Below are 14,811 nucleotides of genomic sequence, written 5' to 3'. Positions count from 1 at the left end.
GTTACGTGAGTCAGAATGCTATGGAGGCCCGCTGGCATCATTCCAGTGTGTATCCAAGCCCTCACGGTGCCGCATCTCAACGGCCCTGTTTACGTTCGGCGCGTGGTTGTTGTGTCTCGTGTTGTTTGGCGCTCAGACACTTAGCTGTGCATTGAGAAGGAGGGTGAAATGTCAATCAGCACGACGGGGAAACTAGCGTGAGATGGCGGTGGGCTCAGACAGAGGGGTGGAAAAGGAGGGGTGAAAAAGAAGAAAGCGCCCCGGGTGGAATTGGTTCGGTGATGAGGGCCAGACGAGAGCAGTGAGACGGAGAGAAAGATGGGAACATTTCTCAGGAAAAAAAGAGTGAAAAAAAAAAGAAAAAAACTTTTTTGCCTGGAGACACTGCATGGCATGCCTCGGCAAACAGGCGCACACATAAACTCACTGTTAGCATTGTGGAGGCATCGGGGCCCCGTCGAACCATCTGAGGAATATAAATGCTACAATTCCACAGACGCAACAGGGAGTTTGTTTCATTTTCTTTTGTTGTGCTTTCATTTCGGAAACGACTGATCCGCCGTCTGCAGAAAGAATGTGTTCATCTGCAGCGTCGCACCGGGTCGAGAGGTCAGGGCACAAAGCGGAAAATCTCGACTCTAGTTTGTTTAATCTTCAGACTTCAGAAACAGAGAGGTTTAAGAACAGATACGATATTTGGACGAAAGTATTTGGACACCTGCTCATTTATTGTTTCTAGTTTAATGTAAAATTGCATCACATTCAGTGACGAGCTGAAGATAGTTTGGTCAAGACGTTGGCTGATCTTCACCCCACCGCACCTTATTTTCAAGTCATCTCCTACTCCCCAACTCATCCCAATTTCATCTCCAACTCAACTCCTTAACTTATCTTCAACTCCCCAAATCATCAACAAATCCTAACTCATCTTCAACTCATCCCCAACTCACCTCCAACTCGCCTCCAACACACCTCCAACTCATCCCTAACTAATCCCTAACTCATCCCTAACTCTTTCCCAACTCCTCCCCAGCTCATCCATAACTAGTCCCTAACTAATCCCAAACTCATTCCCAACTCATCCCCAGCTTCCCAAATCATCCCCAACTCATCCCCAACTCATCCCCAACTCATCCCCAACTCATCCCCAACTCATCCCCAACTCTTCCCCAACTCTTCCCCAACTCTTCCCCAACTCTTCCCCAACTCATCCCCAATTCTTTCCCAACTCTTCCCCAACTCAGCCCCATCTCATCTCCAACTCCTCAACTCATCTTCAGCTTCCCAAATCATCCCCAACTCATCCCCAACTCACCCCAACTCATCCCCAACTCATCCCCAACTCACCTCCAACTCACCCCAACTCACCCTAACTCACCTCAACTAATTCCCAGCTCACCCCCAACTCACCTCCAACTCATCTTCAGCTTCCCAAATCATCCTCAACTCATCCCCAACTCACTTCTAACTCACCCCAACTAATTCCCAGCTCACCCCCAACTTACCTCCAACTCCTCAACTCATCTTCAGCTTCCCAACTCATCCCCAAATCACCTCCAACTCACCCCAACTAATTCCCAGCTCACCCCCAACTCACCTCCAACTCCTAAACTCATCTTCAACTTCCCAAATCATCGTTACCTCATACCCATAATCATGCCTTACTCATCCCCAACTCACCTCCAACTCACCTTAACTCACCCCAACTAATTCCCAGCTCACCCCCACTCACCTCCAACTCCTAAACTTATCTTCAACTTCATGAATGAGCATCTCATTCATGATCATTCCTGTAACAAGGAGGAGAAGGCCGGATGCAAACGCAAGTTGGTTTTATTAGACATTTAGAAACTAACAAAGAAGGAGTAATATAAAGAAAAGGTAACTAAAACAAACACTATGAAACAGAGGATAAACTAAAAGACTGAAACAAACAAGCAAAAATAACAAACAAAGAAACAAACTACATAAAGCAAACCTGGAACACTGAAGACAAAAAACACAGCAGGTCTGAGGATAAACAAGATTTAACAAGAATTAATAAGGGGGCGGGGCTACAAATGAGACAGGATAATAACCAAAACAATGCCATGTGCCCAAAAAAGCACATGGCTAGGGACCCAAACAGGAAAACAGAGGGCAGAAGCAGAAAGGACCCACAAAAGCGAAAGACACTAGACATACACAGGTAAAGGTGTGACAGTTCCTTTACTCCTCTCCTGTCATGGGGATAAAACCAGCATTTTTCCAGTTTCAAGTCTGCTTCTGTAACCTTTCAGACCCCAAAGATAATGGCCTGATCTTTTCCACACTTTATTATATTATTACAATATAATAAAATGTTAATGAGCCTTAATGGGTGTCTCCCTACATTTTAGGACTGATTGTATACTTTAGGTTTTCTAGCTAACAATGAAGCAATGTTGCTTGTGTTGAATATAACTGGATAATCTGTGTAATAGTGATATTTATCATTATCATATTGTCTACAGGACTCCAGGAGCAGCACTGAAAACCACTGGCGCATAAGTCCTCTTATCTGCAGCTACGTTCAGCTATGCTCTTTGTCTGACAGTTGCTGTGCTTTCTGTCCACAGGTAGAATGTAAGAAGGCCCAACCCAAGGAGGTGATGTTTCCTCCGGGGACGCGAGGGCGAGCCAGGGGTTTGCCCTACACCATGGACGCCTTCATGCTAGGAATGGGCATGCTGAGTAAGAGAACCTACTCTCCATATCACTTCATCAACTTTAAATGCTTTAAGTACCATTGAAACACATTAACTTCTCTTAATGTTATGCATGCTTCTGAACAAGTGCACTGGAACAGATATGTAGGTTACACACACCTGGGTTCAATCACAATTATGAGTACACAGTGTTACATACAATCTGTCTTCAATCAGTGTACTAATAAAATAAATTTGCTATTGTCATTGGCAGTACCACTAAAAATCAATGATTCTCGATACCAATTTTTATGTGGGGGCGGACAAAGGATTGAGCCTGACATGTTAATTTCTCTAATAATAAAAATCATTAAAAAAAAAAAAACATTTTAAATCTTTACAAAACAAAACATTATTGTAGTATAAAAATCTAAAACAAATCAACTTTATATTGACATAACATTTCTACTGGAGTAAAAAATCGGTTGACATCACTAACAGTGACTACTTATGTGGCTTTTGCTTTGTCTTCTATAGCACAAATATTATATATAGTTTTATATATTGATATTATCAGTGGTGTGCAGTGAGGCCCTTCTAACCCTTCAGAGAAGGGGTGACAATAAATGCATGTAAATAATTACATAATTTTTATTCAGGAAATATATATCCAAGCTATTGTAAGTGTAATAATTTATTTTATAAATTAACTAAAATAAAAAAACAGCAACTAATTCAAAGCATTAGTCTGTGTTTTTTTTAGTTGCTACAGGACTCTTATCTGACTGACAGCGGTTTTAACCAATCAAAGCTTTTTAAAATGGCTTCTGCCCTCACGTGACTGCGTGCCCTTCTCCTGATTTTGAGAAGGGTGTAGTAATGAACATATTAGCAAAGTCAAAGGACAGTATAACCAATCAAATTCATGATTTTCACTAAAGGGGCAGGGCCATGGCTGTGTAACCCCTTCTCAGCGCTGTGTTGAAGGTGTTACGTGTTGCTTAGTCATAAACGGAGCTCATGCTGGATTAGTTTAATAGTTAGCGAACTATCATGGAACTGCGGCTGCAAATGAGACAGATATTGTGTTATATTACATTAAAAAGCCTTTTTAAAGGCTGTTCTTCAATGTGAAGCTAATTTACAATAATAGGCCATCTGACTGGTGAGTTTTTGTGTGTACTTTATGTTTTGGCTGCCCTGGTGTACTGTAGACATACAAATGAGTGATCTTTGTTGAATGGTTGTACTTGTAGGAAAATTAAGCATTTATTGTTGAGTTTGTTGTATACTTTTGTAGTTTGTAGCTGTATTTGTGGGCTGTTAATGTGTATTAAGTTAATATAACTTAATACAGTGTTGGTCGGCCGGCGGCGGGGTGGGGGGGTATGGGGGGGTGGTTGCAGAAAGGGGTACCCACTATATTCACTGCATTCATTGACATGCCAAAAGTCAATGTGTAGTAGTATGAAAACTGATCTTGTCATCACCAACTCCTCTATATTTAAAGCATGTTTAAAGCATTGCTTATAAGTTTCTCTGTCTAAAAAAAAACAACAACCCTACTACTTTAGTGGTGGTGGTAAATTACCCAGCTATGGTTAGCAACCTTACTGAAGCTCAGTGATTACCTGTTCAGAAATAAAATAGCCCAATTGCCCTGACTGCACAGTTCAAATAAAAAACAAATACTGTTTGATTATGTTATGAACCTAAATTCCTAAATGAAGTTGGGAAAAAAACAGTAAAGTTTATCAGTTTGAACCTTTAAATATCTTGTCTTTGTTGTGCATTCAGTTGAATATTGTTGAAAAGGGTTTGCAAACCATTGTATTCTGTTTTATGTCTTATTTATGTTTTACACAACAACACAACAACACATCCTTGGAAATGGGGTTGTATTTGCTGATAACATAATCAGCCAGTATTCCTTTTTTTTTTTTTTTTTTGCAAATCATTGTATTTTGTTTTTATCTATGTTTTACACAAAGTCTCAACTTCCTTGGAATTGGAGTTGTATAATCCTGAATGATGGTCCTTTAACATTCCTCGATCAACAGTGTTTCAGGGTGTACTGAAAAAAAAACATTGTAGAAGATATTACCACCCACAGTGGACAGCACAGTGGATGGTAACGATGAGAAGTGACTGGTAGCGTCTAGCTTTAGTCGTCTTTGTGAACATTTGCAAGCAATTCTGGCGAAAATCACGTCCGTATTCAAAGCCACAAATAGTCACATGATGCAATACTAGACTTTTGGCATGTTGTTGTACACAAAAAAAGAAAAGAAAAGAAAAAAGCAGTGCTACCGGTTACCTGTTATTGACATGGTGGAATGCTGGAGTTCCAGATCGATATTTAATTACATGCTCAGAAACATGATTTATATCCACGTTGCTCACTCAGCCCACTCTGGAACTGGAAGCGATGTCAGATTCAGGTGAAGACTCCAGTACTGTAACTGAAGCCTGGTTGCGTTTTTAGTTCTTGAAGCGTAAAAAGTTTTGTCATTGTGATAAAGATCTCTCCAGCCAGGCTTGAGTTTGATGCGCTGGAAAAGGTTAAGTTCATCATTTTACAGCAAAAGAACAAAGCTCTGCTGTGTGCAGCAGTGTTGAGAGAGGCAGATGGGGGAAGGAGAGCAGCAGAGGAGTGAAAGTGGCCCTCAGAGAGCGAGCTGAGTGAGGCGGCGCTGACACTGGCTCTGCTTTAGAGTTAATGCTGCCACGCTCGGCTGGCATCTCCGCTGCCGTCTTGCCAGTTTGAAATCCCTTAGCATTTCTGATGGGAGCCTCACTCAGGAGAAACGTGGAAATGTGTTCCCCACACATGCGTGTGACCTCTCTTTCTCTCTCTCTCTCTCTCTCTCTCTCTGTCTCTCTCTCTCTCTCTCTGTCTCGCTTTTTTTCATTCTTTCTCTCCTTTTCTTTCTCTGTCTTTCTTACTTTCTTTCTCAAACCCGTCACACACAGCCACCCTCTCGACATGCGCTAAGCTTGTGTCACTTTTTTTTTTTTTTTTTCTTCTCTGCACATTTGACGTTTGTTCCGAGGACAGGACATGCAGCTGTAGACATGACCCCCGTTCCTCCCTCCCATACACACATACATACACACACACACACACATGCACTTTCACACACATGCACTCTCAAACACATACAACCCCCCCACCCCCTCCAAAGCATCTCTTCCTCTATTCCCACTCAGCTCCAGTGACAAGAGATAATGACTGTGAGATTGATCGGCTGCTGAAAGTAACTGAAGCAAATAAATCGTTTGATGCCTGGTGCAGAATGCGAATGGCGACTAATGGGGGAAGCTGCAGGAAAGGGCGTCCCGGCCGTAATTTGGCTTGATGAAGCATTCTCGCCAGGCCAGCATGAAATATGTTATTGATATTCCAGCCAGCTCGGCTAGCGCCATCTCCACCAAACCCAGCGCTCTTTCTCTCTTTCTCTCTCGCCAGTCCGGCTCTCACCAGCCCGGCACTTATCACCGCAGGGTTCAGGGGGAGGCGGGCCGTGCAAAATAATGTTAAATGACTGCAGCATTTCATCAGAAGGAGCGGTCATTATCCATTTTTTCCATGGGCGGCTTCGAGAGGCTCACCAAAATAAGACAAAATAAGTTAAAATCCCAGGTCATCATGCTTCTGCATCAGCAGCCAGAGCCTGAGAGAGCACAATATGTCATGCTCTCTCTTGGTGGGTAGATAGCATCCTCCTTATCATTTTTATTTCCATTGTGGTGCTGCTGGATGGCCTCTGTTTGTTCCAAAGGTGTGAAAAGTATGCAAATTCATTGCTACGGTAAAAGTATAGATACTAGGGTTTTAAAATACTTCAGTTACTAAAGTTAAAGTATCAACTCAAGCTTTTTTTTACTGAAGGAAAAAACTTAAATATAAAAAGTGAAAGTAATGTAAGACGGGAAAAAATGCCATTAAGGACAAAACCACAGGAGTTTATTGTGTAACAACCCCTCTCCCCAAAATGCATTTATCTAAAAGCCATAATGACTTTAATGTTATATTACAATGTTAATGTTGTAAAATGCACTTGTCCATAGTGTCCTAGTGTTAGGAGCATCGCAAGTAGGGCTGGACGATATGGCAAACATTTCTATCACAATATATTTTGATCAATACTAGGCAAATTTTGATATTGATATGAACAGTGTAAAAGCCAAAATGGCATTTTCACATTAAACAGTATTAATCATACTTTGACACGCAGATAAAATGCATCGGCACTGGAAGATTCAGATTTCTTTTTCACAAACAATGCTGTGAATCTTATTTAATTTTTGCTGCACATCATCCAGTTAAATGGGATTTCTTCCATTCTCTGTAAATAAATGTACAGTTGGGTCAGTGTTCCTTAAGTGCTGATGATTTCCTCGATATGCTTGTCAATAAGATAAGAAAAATGTGTCACAATACAATTAGGATACAATATTTTCTAAGCTAAACTGTTGAGAAAAATAAAAAAGATTGCTTAAAAAGGTGACAAATTGGTTTATTGAAACAATGCCTTTAACAGGTTCTGAAGAACTTTCCAGTGGATCGTTATGGTTTAAATTTTTTTTTTTTTGTAATTGAGATAAGGAGGTGGAACCATCTGAATGTTGTAATCATCTGATATTACATCAGCACACTGATTACATTAGCAAAAAGGATTCCATATATTTTAACACCAGCCCACTAAACACATTTACAGTCTGTGTTCTTAATGGCCATTGAGTTCAGGCCGCTAATTAAACTCCACTCTGCTTAACCACACTGACACTGACCTTTTGGCACAGACATACAGTCAGGACTCCGCAGTAGAATGAATCAGAATCTCTACTTCTGCTGGGATGTGAAAAAACACACACTCAGATGCTCTACAACAAATACAAGAGAGATTCTGATTGGTTCTAGTATAAGACAATTCCCAAACAGCAAAACCTGCATGATTTTGTGTTTAAGCCGAATCATTTCTCAGTGGTGGTCTGATCTTTTTATTCTTTCTCATATTTTATTTAACTCTACTGCATGTCTAGTCACATGACTCCAAGCTGCCCAGTCTACGACATGAAGACATGAAAAACAACTCAAACACAGTTTCAGTTAACTGAACATCTCTTGTAACTTATACCACAGACAAATGCTCTGTCCATTGATGCTTAAAATAATAATTAATTAATCATTATCAAGATGAAATGTTTAATTAATCGTGATGTTCATTTTAGGCTATATCTACCTAGATCCAAATTTGTGAGGGAAAGGTTCAGGAAGTGGAAATTTGCTCATTCTGCTCTACAATTTCTTACCGCTCAGATGTAAGAGTTTCATCGCTGAAGAGACGTGTAAAAATTTTGTAAGTCTGAAAACTGAATGGCTGTCTTTTAACAGCCATTCAGCTGCTGTTTCACCAGCAAGATAAGAATTTCATTCAATCCTTTTTCCAAAAGGCTTGAACACAGTGTCTGGTTATTGTGGTCAGACGTGACCTGTCTGCATACAGTGGTATGATGTTTCAGGATAGATGTAAAGATCAGATCTAAAACATTCATTTTTATTGAACAATATCGGATCTGTCAATTAAATGCCAATATATAAATAACAGAATATAAATGTATTAGATTTTTTTCACCAGTGTTTTAGACACAGCAAATGAAGGTCAGTGATTCAGATTTATGGAAGAAAAAAAACATGGAGAAAAAATCTAAACAACCAGCAGCCTGAAGCCCATTATTTCATACCAAAAGTGTCCATCATTCCTTAATGATGTACTCAATGTAAAATCATTATATTAAAGGTAAAATGTAAAAATTGCACAGCATTAAACTAGATATTAAACAGTTTCCTAAATTGCAAAATTCATCACATTCAAATACTGGAAAGTTGCTTATTTTCTGCCCTAGAATTTATTACCGCTAAGCTGTAAGAGTTTCATCACTGAAGAGACTCTGAAACTATGAAAAGAGTTTAATATTTCACATTTTATAAATCTGAAAACTGTCATTTAACAGTCAGGTAGCTTCTGTTCCACCAGCAAGCTAGAAAATGAATGCTGGAAACGTTTGACTTTCCAAAAGATCTTGGGTTTCTTGCTTGTTTTTTGCTCACAGGGGTTTAACATTTTAAAATAGATTTTCTAAAGATCTATGGAATCAATTTAATTCTTTTCTATTCTAACATCAGATTTGTCAAACAAATGCCAATATATTAATTTCAGTATGTGAATCTTTATTGTTTCTCTCTCTAATAATTTTTCTAAATTTTTAAGTACGTATAAAAGGAAAAAAGCTGAGAAGGTTAATGTTAGTCCTTGATTTAATTTGCTTTTTTTTTTTATTTCCGCTGAATTTTTCACGATCTGTTAAAGATTTGACTTGACGCTGATTTGATAAGGGCGCTCAGTCTCGGATTTCCCGCTGCATCGACACTTGACTGATGAAATTCTTCGGCGGAGAGCATGTCGTGACCTTATTAGGATTTTATAGCGGATCAGTATGCCAGTGTTGAACAAACAGAATGAAGGAAGGGGATGGAAATGAATGAAGTGGGGGGGGGGAAGAGAAGAAGCAGTGAGGAAGAGAGTGGGTTAAGAGTATTTGAGCTCATTCGCTCGCGAACACACTCTTATCTAAATGAAATTGGAAAAGCAGGACAGCGAAACATTCCTTTTGGTAATTTGCATACAAAAATCAACAAGGCTCATTATTCAAGGAACTGTAATTCCTTATGTGGCAAAATCTCATTAGAGCTGCACTCGGAGCGCTCATGTTTACCACACCTAATCGAGCCATTTATCTTTATTGTGTTAAGCCTCATGTATGTTTGCTGAAATTAATACACATCTCAGCCTGCGCAAAGTGCGGCTTTACCAGATGGATAATTGATTTTAAAGTGAATCCGAACTGTTGAGCCATAAAATGGGCACATTAGCATGCATATTAATAACGCAAATAAGAGGGTGAGGCCGATGCCAGTGGGCCAGATTAAGTGACAGCCTTTATTTACCGTGTTGCCAGGAGACGGAGGGTGCTCACCGCACCGGTGACGGGGCTTAATGAGTCTTTTTCCCCGTCCCCGGCCTTCTCGTTCCGTCTCCGGTGTCTCCTCGCCTTGTTCAGTCTCGTCCTCCTTCGGCGAGGGTGTGACAGGAACACACAGCCTGTGCTCTCTCCTGTTAGCGAGAGGCTAGCCGAGCGGCCGGGCGAGGCGAGGAGGTGCGGGCGAGGGACCTGCAGTCTTAATGAGCAACTGTGATGAAGAAGCTGAGGAATGTGAAGCGTGTTTTGGCTTAGCGGGAGTTTTTATACTGTTGCTCATTCACAGTCAGATTCTGCTGAAATCAAAATTTTCAGCATATTTTAATCATCTGAAGGGCAACAAAATGCATGAAATCTGAAAAATGCATGAAATGGCTTCAGATCATCAGTTTGATCAGAGCTCTGTTGTTTTTTTTTTTCGTGTCATCAGAATGTAAGAGAGGAACGACTTTAATAGAATGATGATAGAATAGAATGAACATTTTCCAACCTCTCTTTTTCAATCCCTATGGAATTGAACAGGCTGTTAGGTGGAAAATTTTAAACTATTTATTTTGTTATGTAAGTAAGCTGTAAAATGGGCCAATTCAAAAACCTCAAAACTATGATGTAACAGTCTGTACTCAGTATGTTAATACCCCCCGAAAAACAAAGAGGAATCAGAAAAGACAGCAAAACATTGCAGTAAGTCTTGAGAGTAACTGCAAAGTTCTAGTTACAATAATAGATACAATAGATTTCATAGGCTATTCTATTATAGGCTTGGCTATGCTACGCTATGCTATGCTATGCTATGCAGTTTAAATCAGTCATAGGGCAATAAACCAGCCAACAAAGGCAGAGCTTATCCTTTTTTCCCTCCCATAAGTTCACCATAAGGCAAAATGATAGGATTGTACTATTCACATAAAACACAGAGTTACAGACTTAATATTTATATATCAAAAAACGTTAAATACTTTATAGTACAACGCCAATGTATGTAAATTTTTACATAAACCCATATAAAACATTGTATGAAAGCTTATTTCCACAACCAACAGCTGTTATAACTGTTATAATATGACTAAAACTGAGGGTAGTTCTCATTCAGTGTTTCTATTATTTTTTCCTTTGTTGTAAAAAAATGAAAATCTTAAAAGTGTAAAACAACCCAAAATACTCTAATTGTGACGTATTTAGATGTTCTTATCTAGTGTGCTGTTAATTTGTGATTTCTGAAGCTGGTAACTCTGATGAACTTATCCTGTGGAACGGTGGTAACTCTTGGTCTTTGTTTTTTTCTTCCTGAGGCAGCCCTGATGAGAGCCAGTTTCATCATAACGGTTTAATGGTCTTTATGTCTGCACGTGGGGATACTTTTAAAGTTCTTGAATTTGGTTTTGGATTGATTGACCTTCATTTCATACAGTATTTTAGTTTTAGGTAAATTTGGTAGTTTTAGGTAAATTTGGTAGTTTTCTTGCCATAATATCAATTAGAACATTTTACATTTTCATTTTCACTGTATATCAACACTACCTCTGAACAGCTTTACAACTGATGCTCTCAAACACATTATGAGGACAAGAAATTCAAGTAATTACCTCTTGACGAGTTCAGCACAGCTGTTAACTGAAAGCCTGAATTCCAGGTGACTACCTCATAAAGCTAACTGAGTTTGTTTGTTTTTTTGTTTACTAGATAATTCCATTTGTATATGCATAAGATTATATATTTGACATTGTTTAGCATTGTAAATACAACTGAAGACATGTGATTAACTGTACAATTTTGAAAGTACATATATATAATATAATTTGGGCTGCAGTGGCAGAAACAAAGTCTTACTTTAAGATGTGTCTTTTCCAGTGTTCATTAATTGTGATATTGGTGTTCTCCTGTTCTGCACAGTTTAGTGTTTTTCTGCTGTATCACACCGTGTAAAACTGCTAAGATTTAGCCTTTACTCATTACATATTCATAACATATTATAAAACACTTCTTACGTTTTAAAATGAACATTTCTGGGGTTATTTAGCTTGTTTTTGTTTATCTAGGGTTATTTTTGTGTGCTGCTTTCTCCATTGTCTTTTTTTTCCTCTGTAGGTAGAGGTGTCTGTTGGTTTGTGAGACTGGAATCTGGGCTTGTTTTTGTTTTACCTGCTTTAGGTCTGCTCCAGAGAGTCTGCGAGCTGCCGATAGTGGTATCTGGGGTGTAACAGTAGTAATATGCTAAGCTGTGGTGTATGAGGACAAGGCAGGGCCTTGTGTAGGCCTTCACTTTGCTCGTGTTCCCGCAGGCTCTGGCCCTGCCACCACATTAATCCCCACTGTCAATACAGACCTGGCATACTACATTCATAGTAAGCTCTTTAAATATCACAGGAAAAGCCCATGTCATGTATATTTAACTAGGGCATCTGGCTCCTCTTTAGGAGAGTACACAGCACAGCTGTATTCACAGGGGAGACAGGACAGGGCTCTGTAAACAAATGATACAGCAGCCGGACACTGCACAGGTAAAGGTGGCTGCTTCTTCCTAGACTGCCAGTGCAGTCTGGAGCTAAGGTTTATCTGATGGAGGATTTGATGGAAGAACTTTTAAAAGTAGTCCAATTAAAATGAAACTTGAGTTGATTAGTCCAAATATTTGTGGACACCCCTTCTTATTAATGCATTTAGTTACTTTAAATATCTTATTCCATTATTATTTTAATTCTATTTTTTTTTTATTAAACTCTAGTTGTGGTCTCTAGTATGAATGAATGCCATGTGAGCCGTTTTTTGTGAAAAAAGTGCTCAGGTGTTTCTATTTAGATCTGCTTTAGTTCACTGCATTAGTGGTCTCTAAAGAAAGACAGGATTTGGGCTCTTGCTCATGAATATTCATACATGCAAACATATCGCCTCTGATTGGCCAGTAGGAACAGTACTGCAGCAGCAGTGAACGCCTACCTGCCTTCCCCCCACAGTCAGTTTTACAGCTCTAAAAACTTAACTAAACGTAAACTTTGATTCCAGGGTTAGCAGAGGATTTTAGCGGGAAGAAACCTTTAAGCAAGCTGCACCCATTGCTGACACAGATGTGCAAATGCAGACATATACAAAAGCTAGTCCAGCCCTTGAAGAGAAGTCTTGCCAATAGAATGGGACTTCGTGGAGAAGATAAACATGAACTTTTTGTCAATAAAAGGGACATTCAGCAAATTAAACTGACGAACCTACTTTTTTATACAAATAATGAACAAATAATAAATCACCACAAGTCCAGACCTTGACATCAGTAAACATGTTTAGAATGAAAATTCTCTCAAAAAAAAGGTTGGAGCCAAAACAAGACCTTGGAATAAGACATTATTACAGTTTCTTTCAAACAGCAGAAAGTAAGAATTGGGAAAAATATTGAATGTATTCCACAACTATACACCGAAATGCCAAAAGTAAATAATAAATAAATTAAATCTCATGGCAAGCCACATGAATTATCAGTGGTTGGCAGATGGATCAGACATTCTATTTCTGAAGTTGTGGAGGCTTTTAACATTCCTTGTCCTATAATGTTGCATGTATACCAGACATACAGCTCTGGAAAACATTAAGAGACCACTGCAGTTTCTGAATCAGTTCCTCTGTTTATGCTATTAATAGGTATATGTTTGAGTAAAACAAACATTATTGTTTTATTCTATAAACTACGGACCTAATTTCTCCCAAATTCCAAATAAAAATATTGTCATTTAGAGCATTTATTTGCAGAAAATTAGAAATGGCAAAAAAAATAACAGAAAAGAAGCAGAGCTTTCATATTCGAAACGTTTTAGGAGTTCAGAAATCAATATTTGGTGGAATAACCTTTTTTTAAATCACAGTTTTTATGCATCTTGGCATGTTCTCCTCCACCAGTCTTACACACTGCTTTTGGATAACTTTATGCCACATCTGGTGCAAATATTCAAGCAGTTCAGTTTGGTTTGATGGCTTTTGATCATTCAGCTTCCTCTTGATTTTATTCCAAAGGTTTTCAATTTGGTAAAATCAAAGAAACTCATAATTTTTAGGTGTAGGTCTAATTTTGGTCCAGAGATGTATGTCATAGAAGGAATCACCAGCTACAGTGGGCAACACAGTGGGTAGCAATGATTGTGACTGGCAATGTCTGGCTTAAATTCTCCGTGTGACCCCCTCCACACTATTCAAAGCACTTATAAGGCATATAGGTTAGTGCAGTGTTTTTGGGACACATCAGTGCATTTAATAGTGTTATTTTCTGTTAAATAAATCTTCCAGCTTCCTCCTAATGCTGACAATAAATTGAGTACTTATAGTATATATATATAGCTTTTACACATTGCTTTATAACATGCTGGAATGCTGGCTTTTATGATGTGTCCAGAGCTGACACTAAGAGATTTATCTCTTTAGTCATATGGTTCATGCCATCCTCTCAAAGGTACTCTTTAATGTTAACCCCCGATCATGTAGCTCTCGGCTACAAGTGACACCGGAATCCCTTTGAGAGATATTGAGCAAAGATGGAAAAAGTCTGTAAAAGCAACTTCTGTTAAGCCTCTACTAAAATGCTGAACCACTCTAAAGGAACTTTGACAGGATCAATTTCTTCGCCAAGCACTTTCCACCAGTCGGCCTTTCCACTGTCAAACTAAATTGATCGGAGTTATGTCTGGCCTCACATCGAGAGTGGCGCATGTTTTCTCGCTGCACAAAAAAAAAAAAAAAAACTGCCTTGCGTTTGTGGCTGCGAGCCAAGGATAAGCCACTGGCGATTCTCTTGTGTTGGGTTCTCGCTGTGCGCAGCCAATGCCAATATCGTTGAGATCTTTCAGGGCTTTGCGGTGGAGATTGGGCAGGTGGAGACTGGAGCTGGAGCTGAGGCTGGAGCTGGAGCCCTAGCGAAGAAAGAGAATGGCAGGAAAAGTGACTTTATAAAGAAGAAATGTGCAGACGACAACAGGCTTATAATGATGCAACAGCTTCAGGTTCCCAGACGTATTTGGGTCTACATATGGCGGGGCACATTCATTCACGTAAACTCTCTCTCTCTCCCTGGCTGTTTTGAAGGCTGGCCAGATAATTAGTGTACGGGCGCTTGCTGTAATAA

General features: G+C 39.3%; 1 protein-coding gene across 17 annotated transcripts in view; it reads left to right on the top strand.

The window, feature by feature from the left end:
* Positions 1 to 14,811, top strand: part of msi2b (musashi RNA-binding protein 2b) — a 404,741-nt gene that overhangs the window by 317,202 nt on the left and 72,728 nt on the right. For all 17 annotated transcript variants that reach the window (XM_022668128.2, XM_049466952.1, XM_022667858.2 and 14 more), the window contains exon 9: positions 2,598 to 2,712. In XM_022668128.2, coding sequence (XP_022523849.2) covers positions 2,598 to 2,712 — 115 coding nt within the window. The remainder of the gene's footprint in view (positions 1 to 2,597; positions 2,713 to 14,811) is intronic.

The sequence above is a fragment of the Astyanax mexicanus genome, chromosome 18 (assembly GCF_023375975.1).
Source record: "Astyanax mexicanus isolate ESR-SI-001 chromosome 18, AstMex3_surface, whole genome shotgun sequence".
In the NCBI taxonomy this organism is placed as follows: Eukaryota; Metazoa; Chordata; class Actinopteri; order Characiformes; family Acestrorhamphidae; genus Astyanax; species Astyanax mexicanus.
The sequence above is the reverse complement of the archived record's forward strand: the minus strand, read 5'-3'. Positions and strand labels throughout refer to the sequence as shown.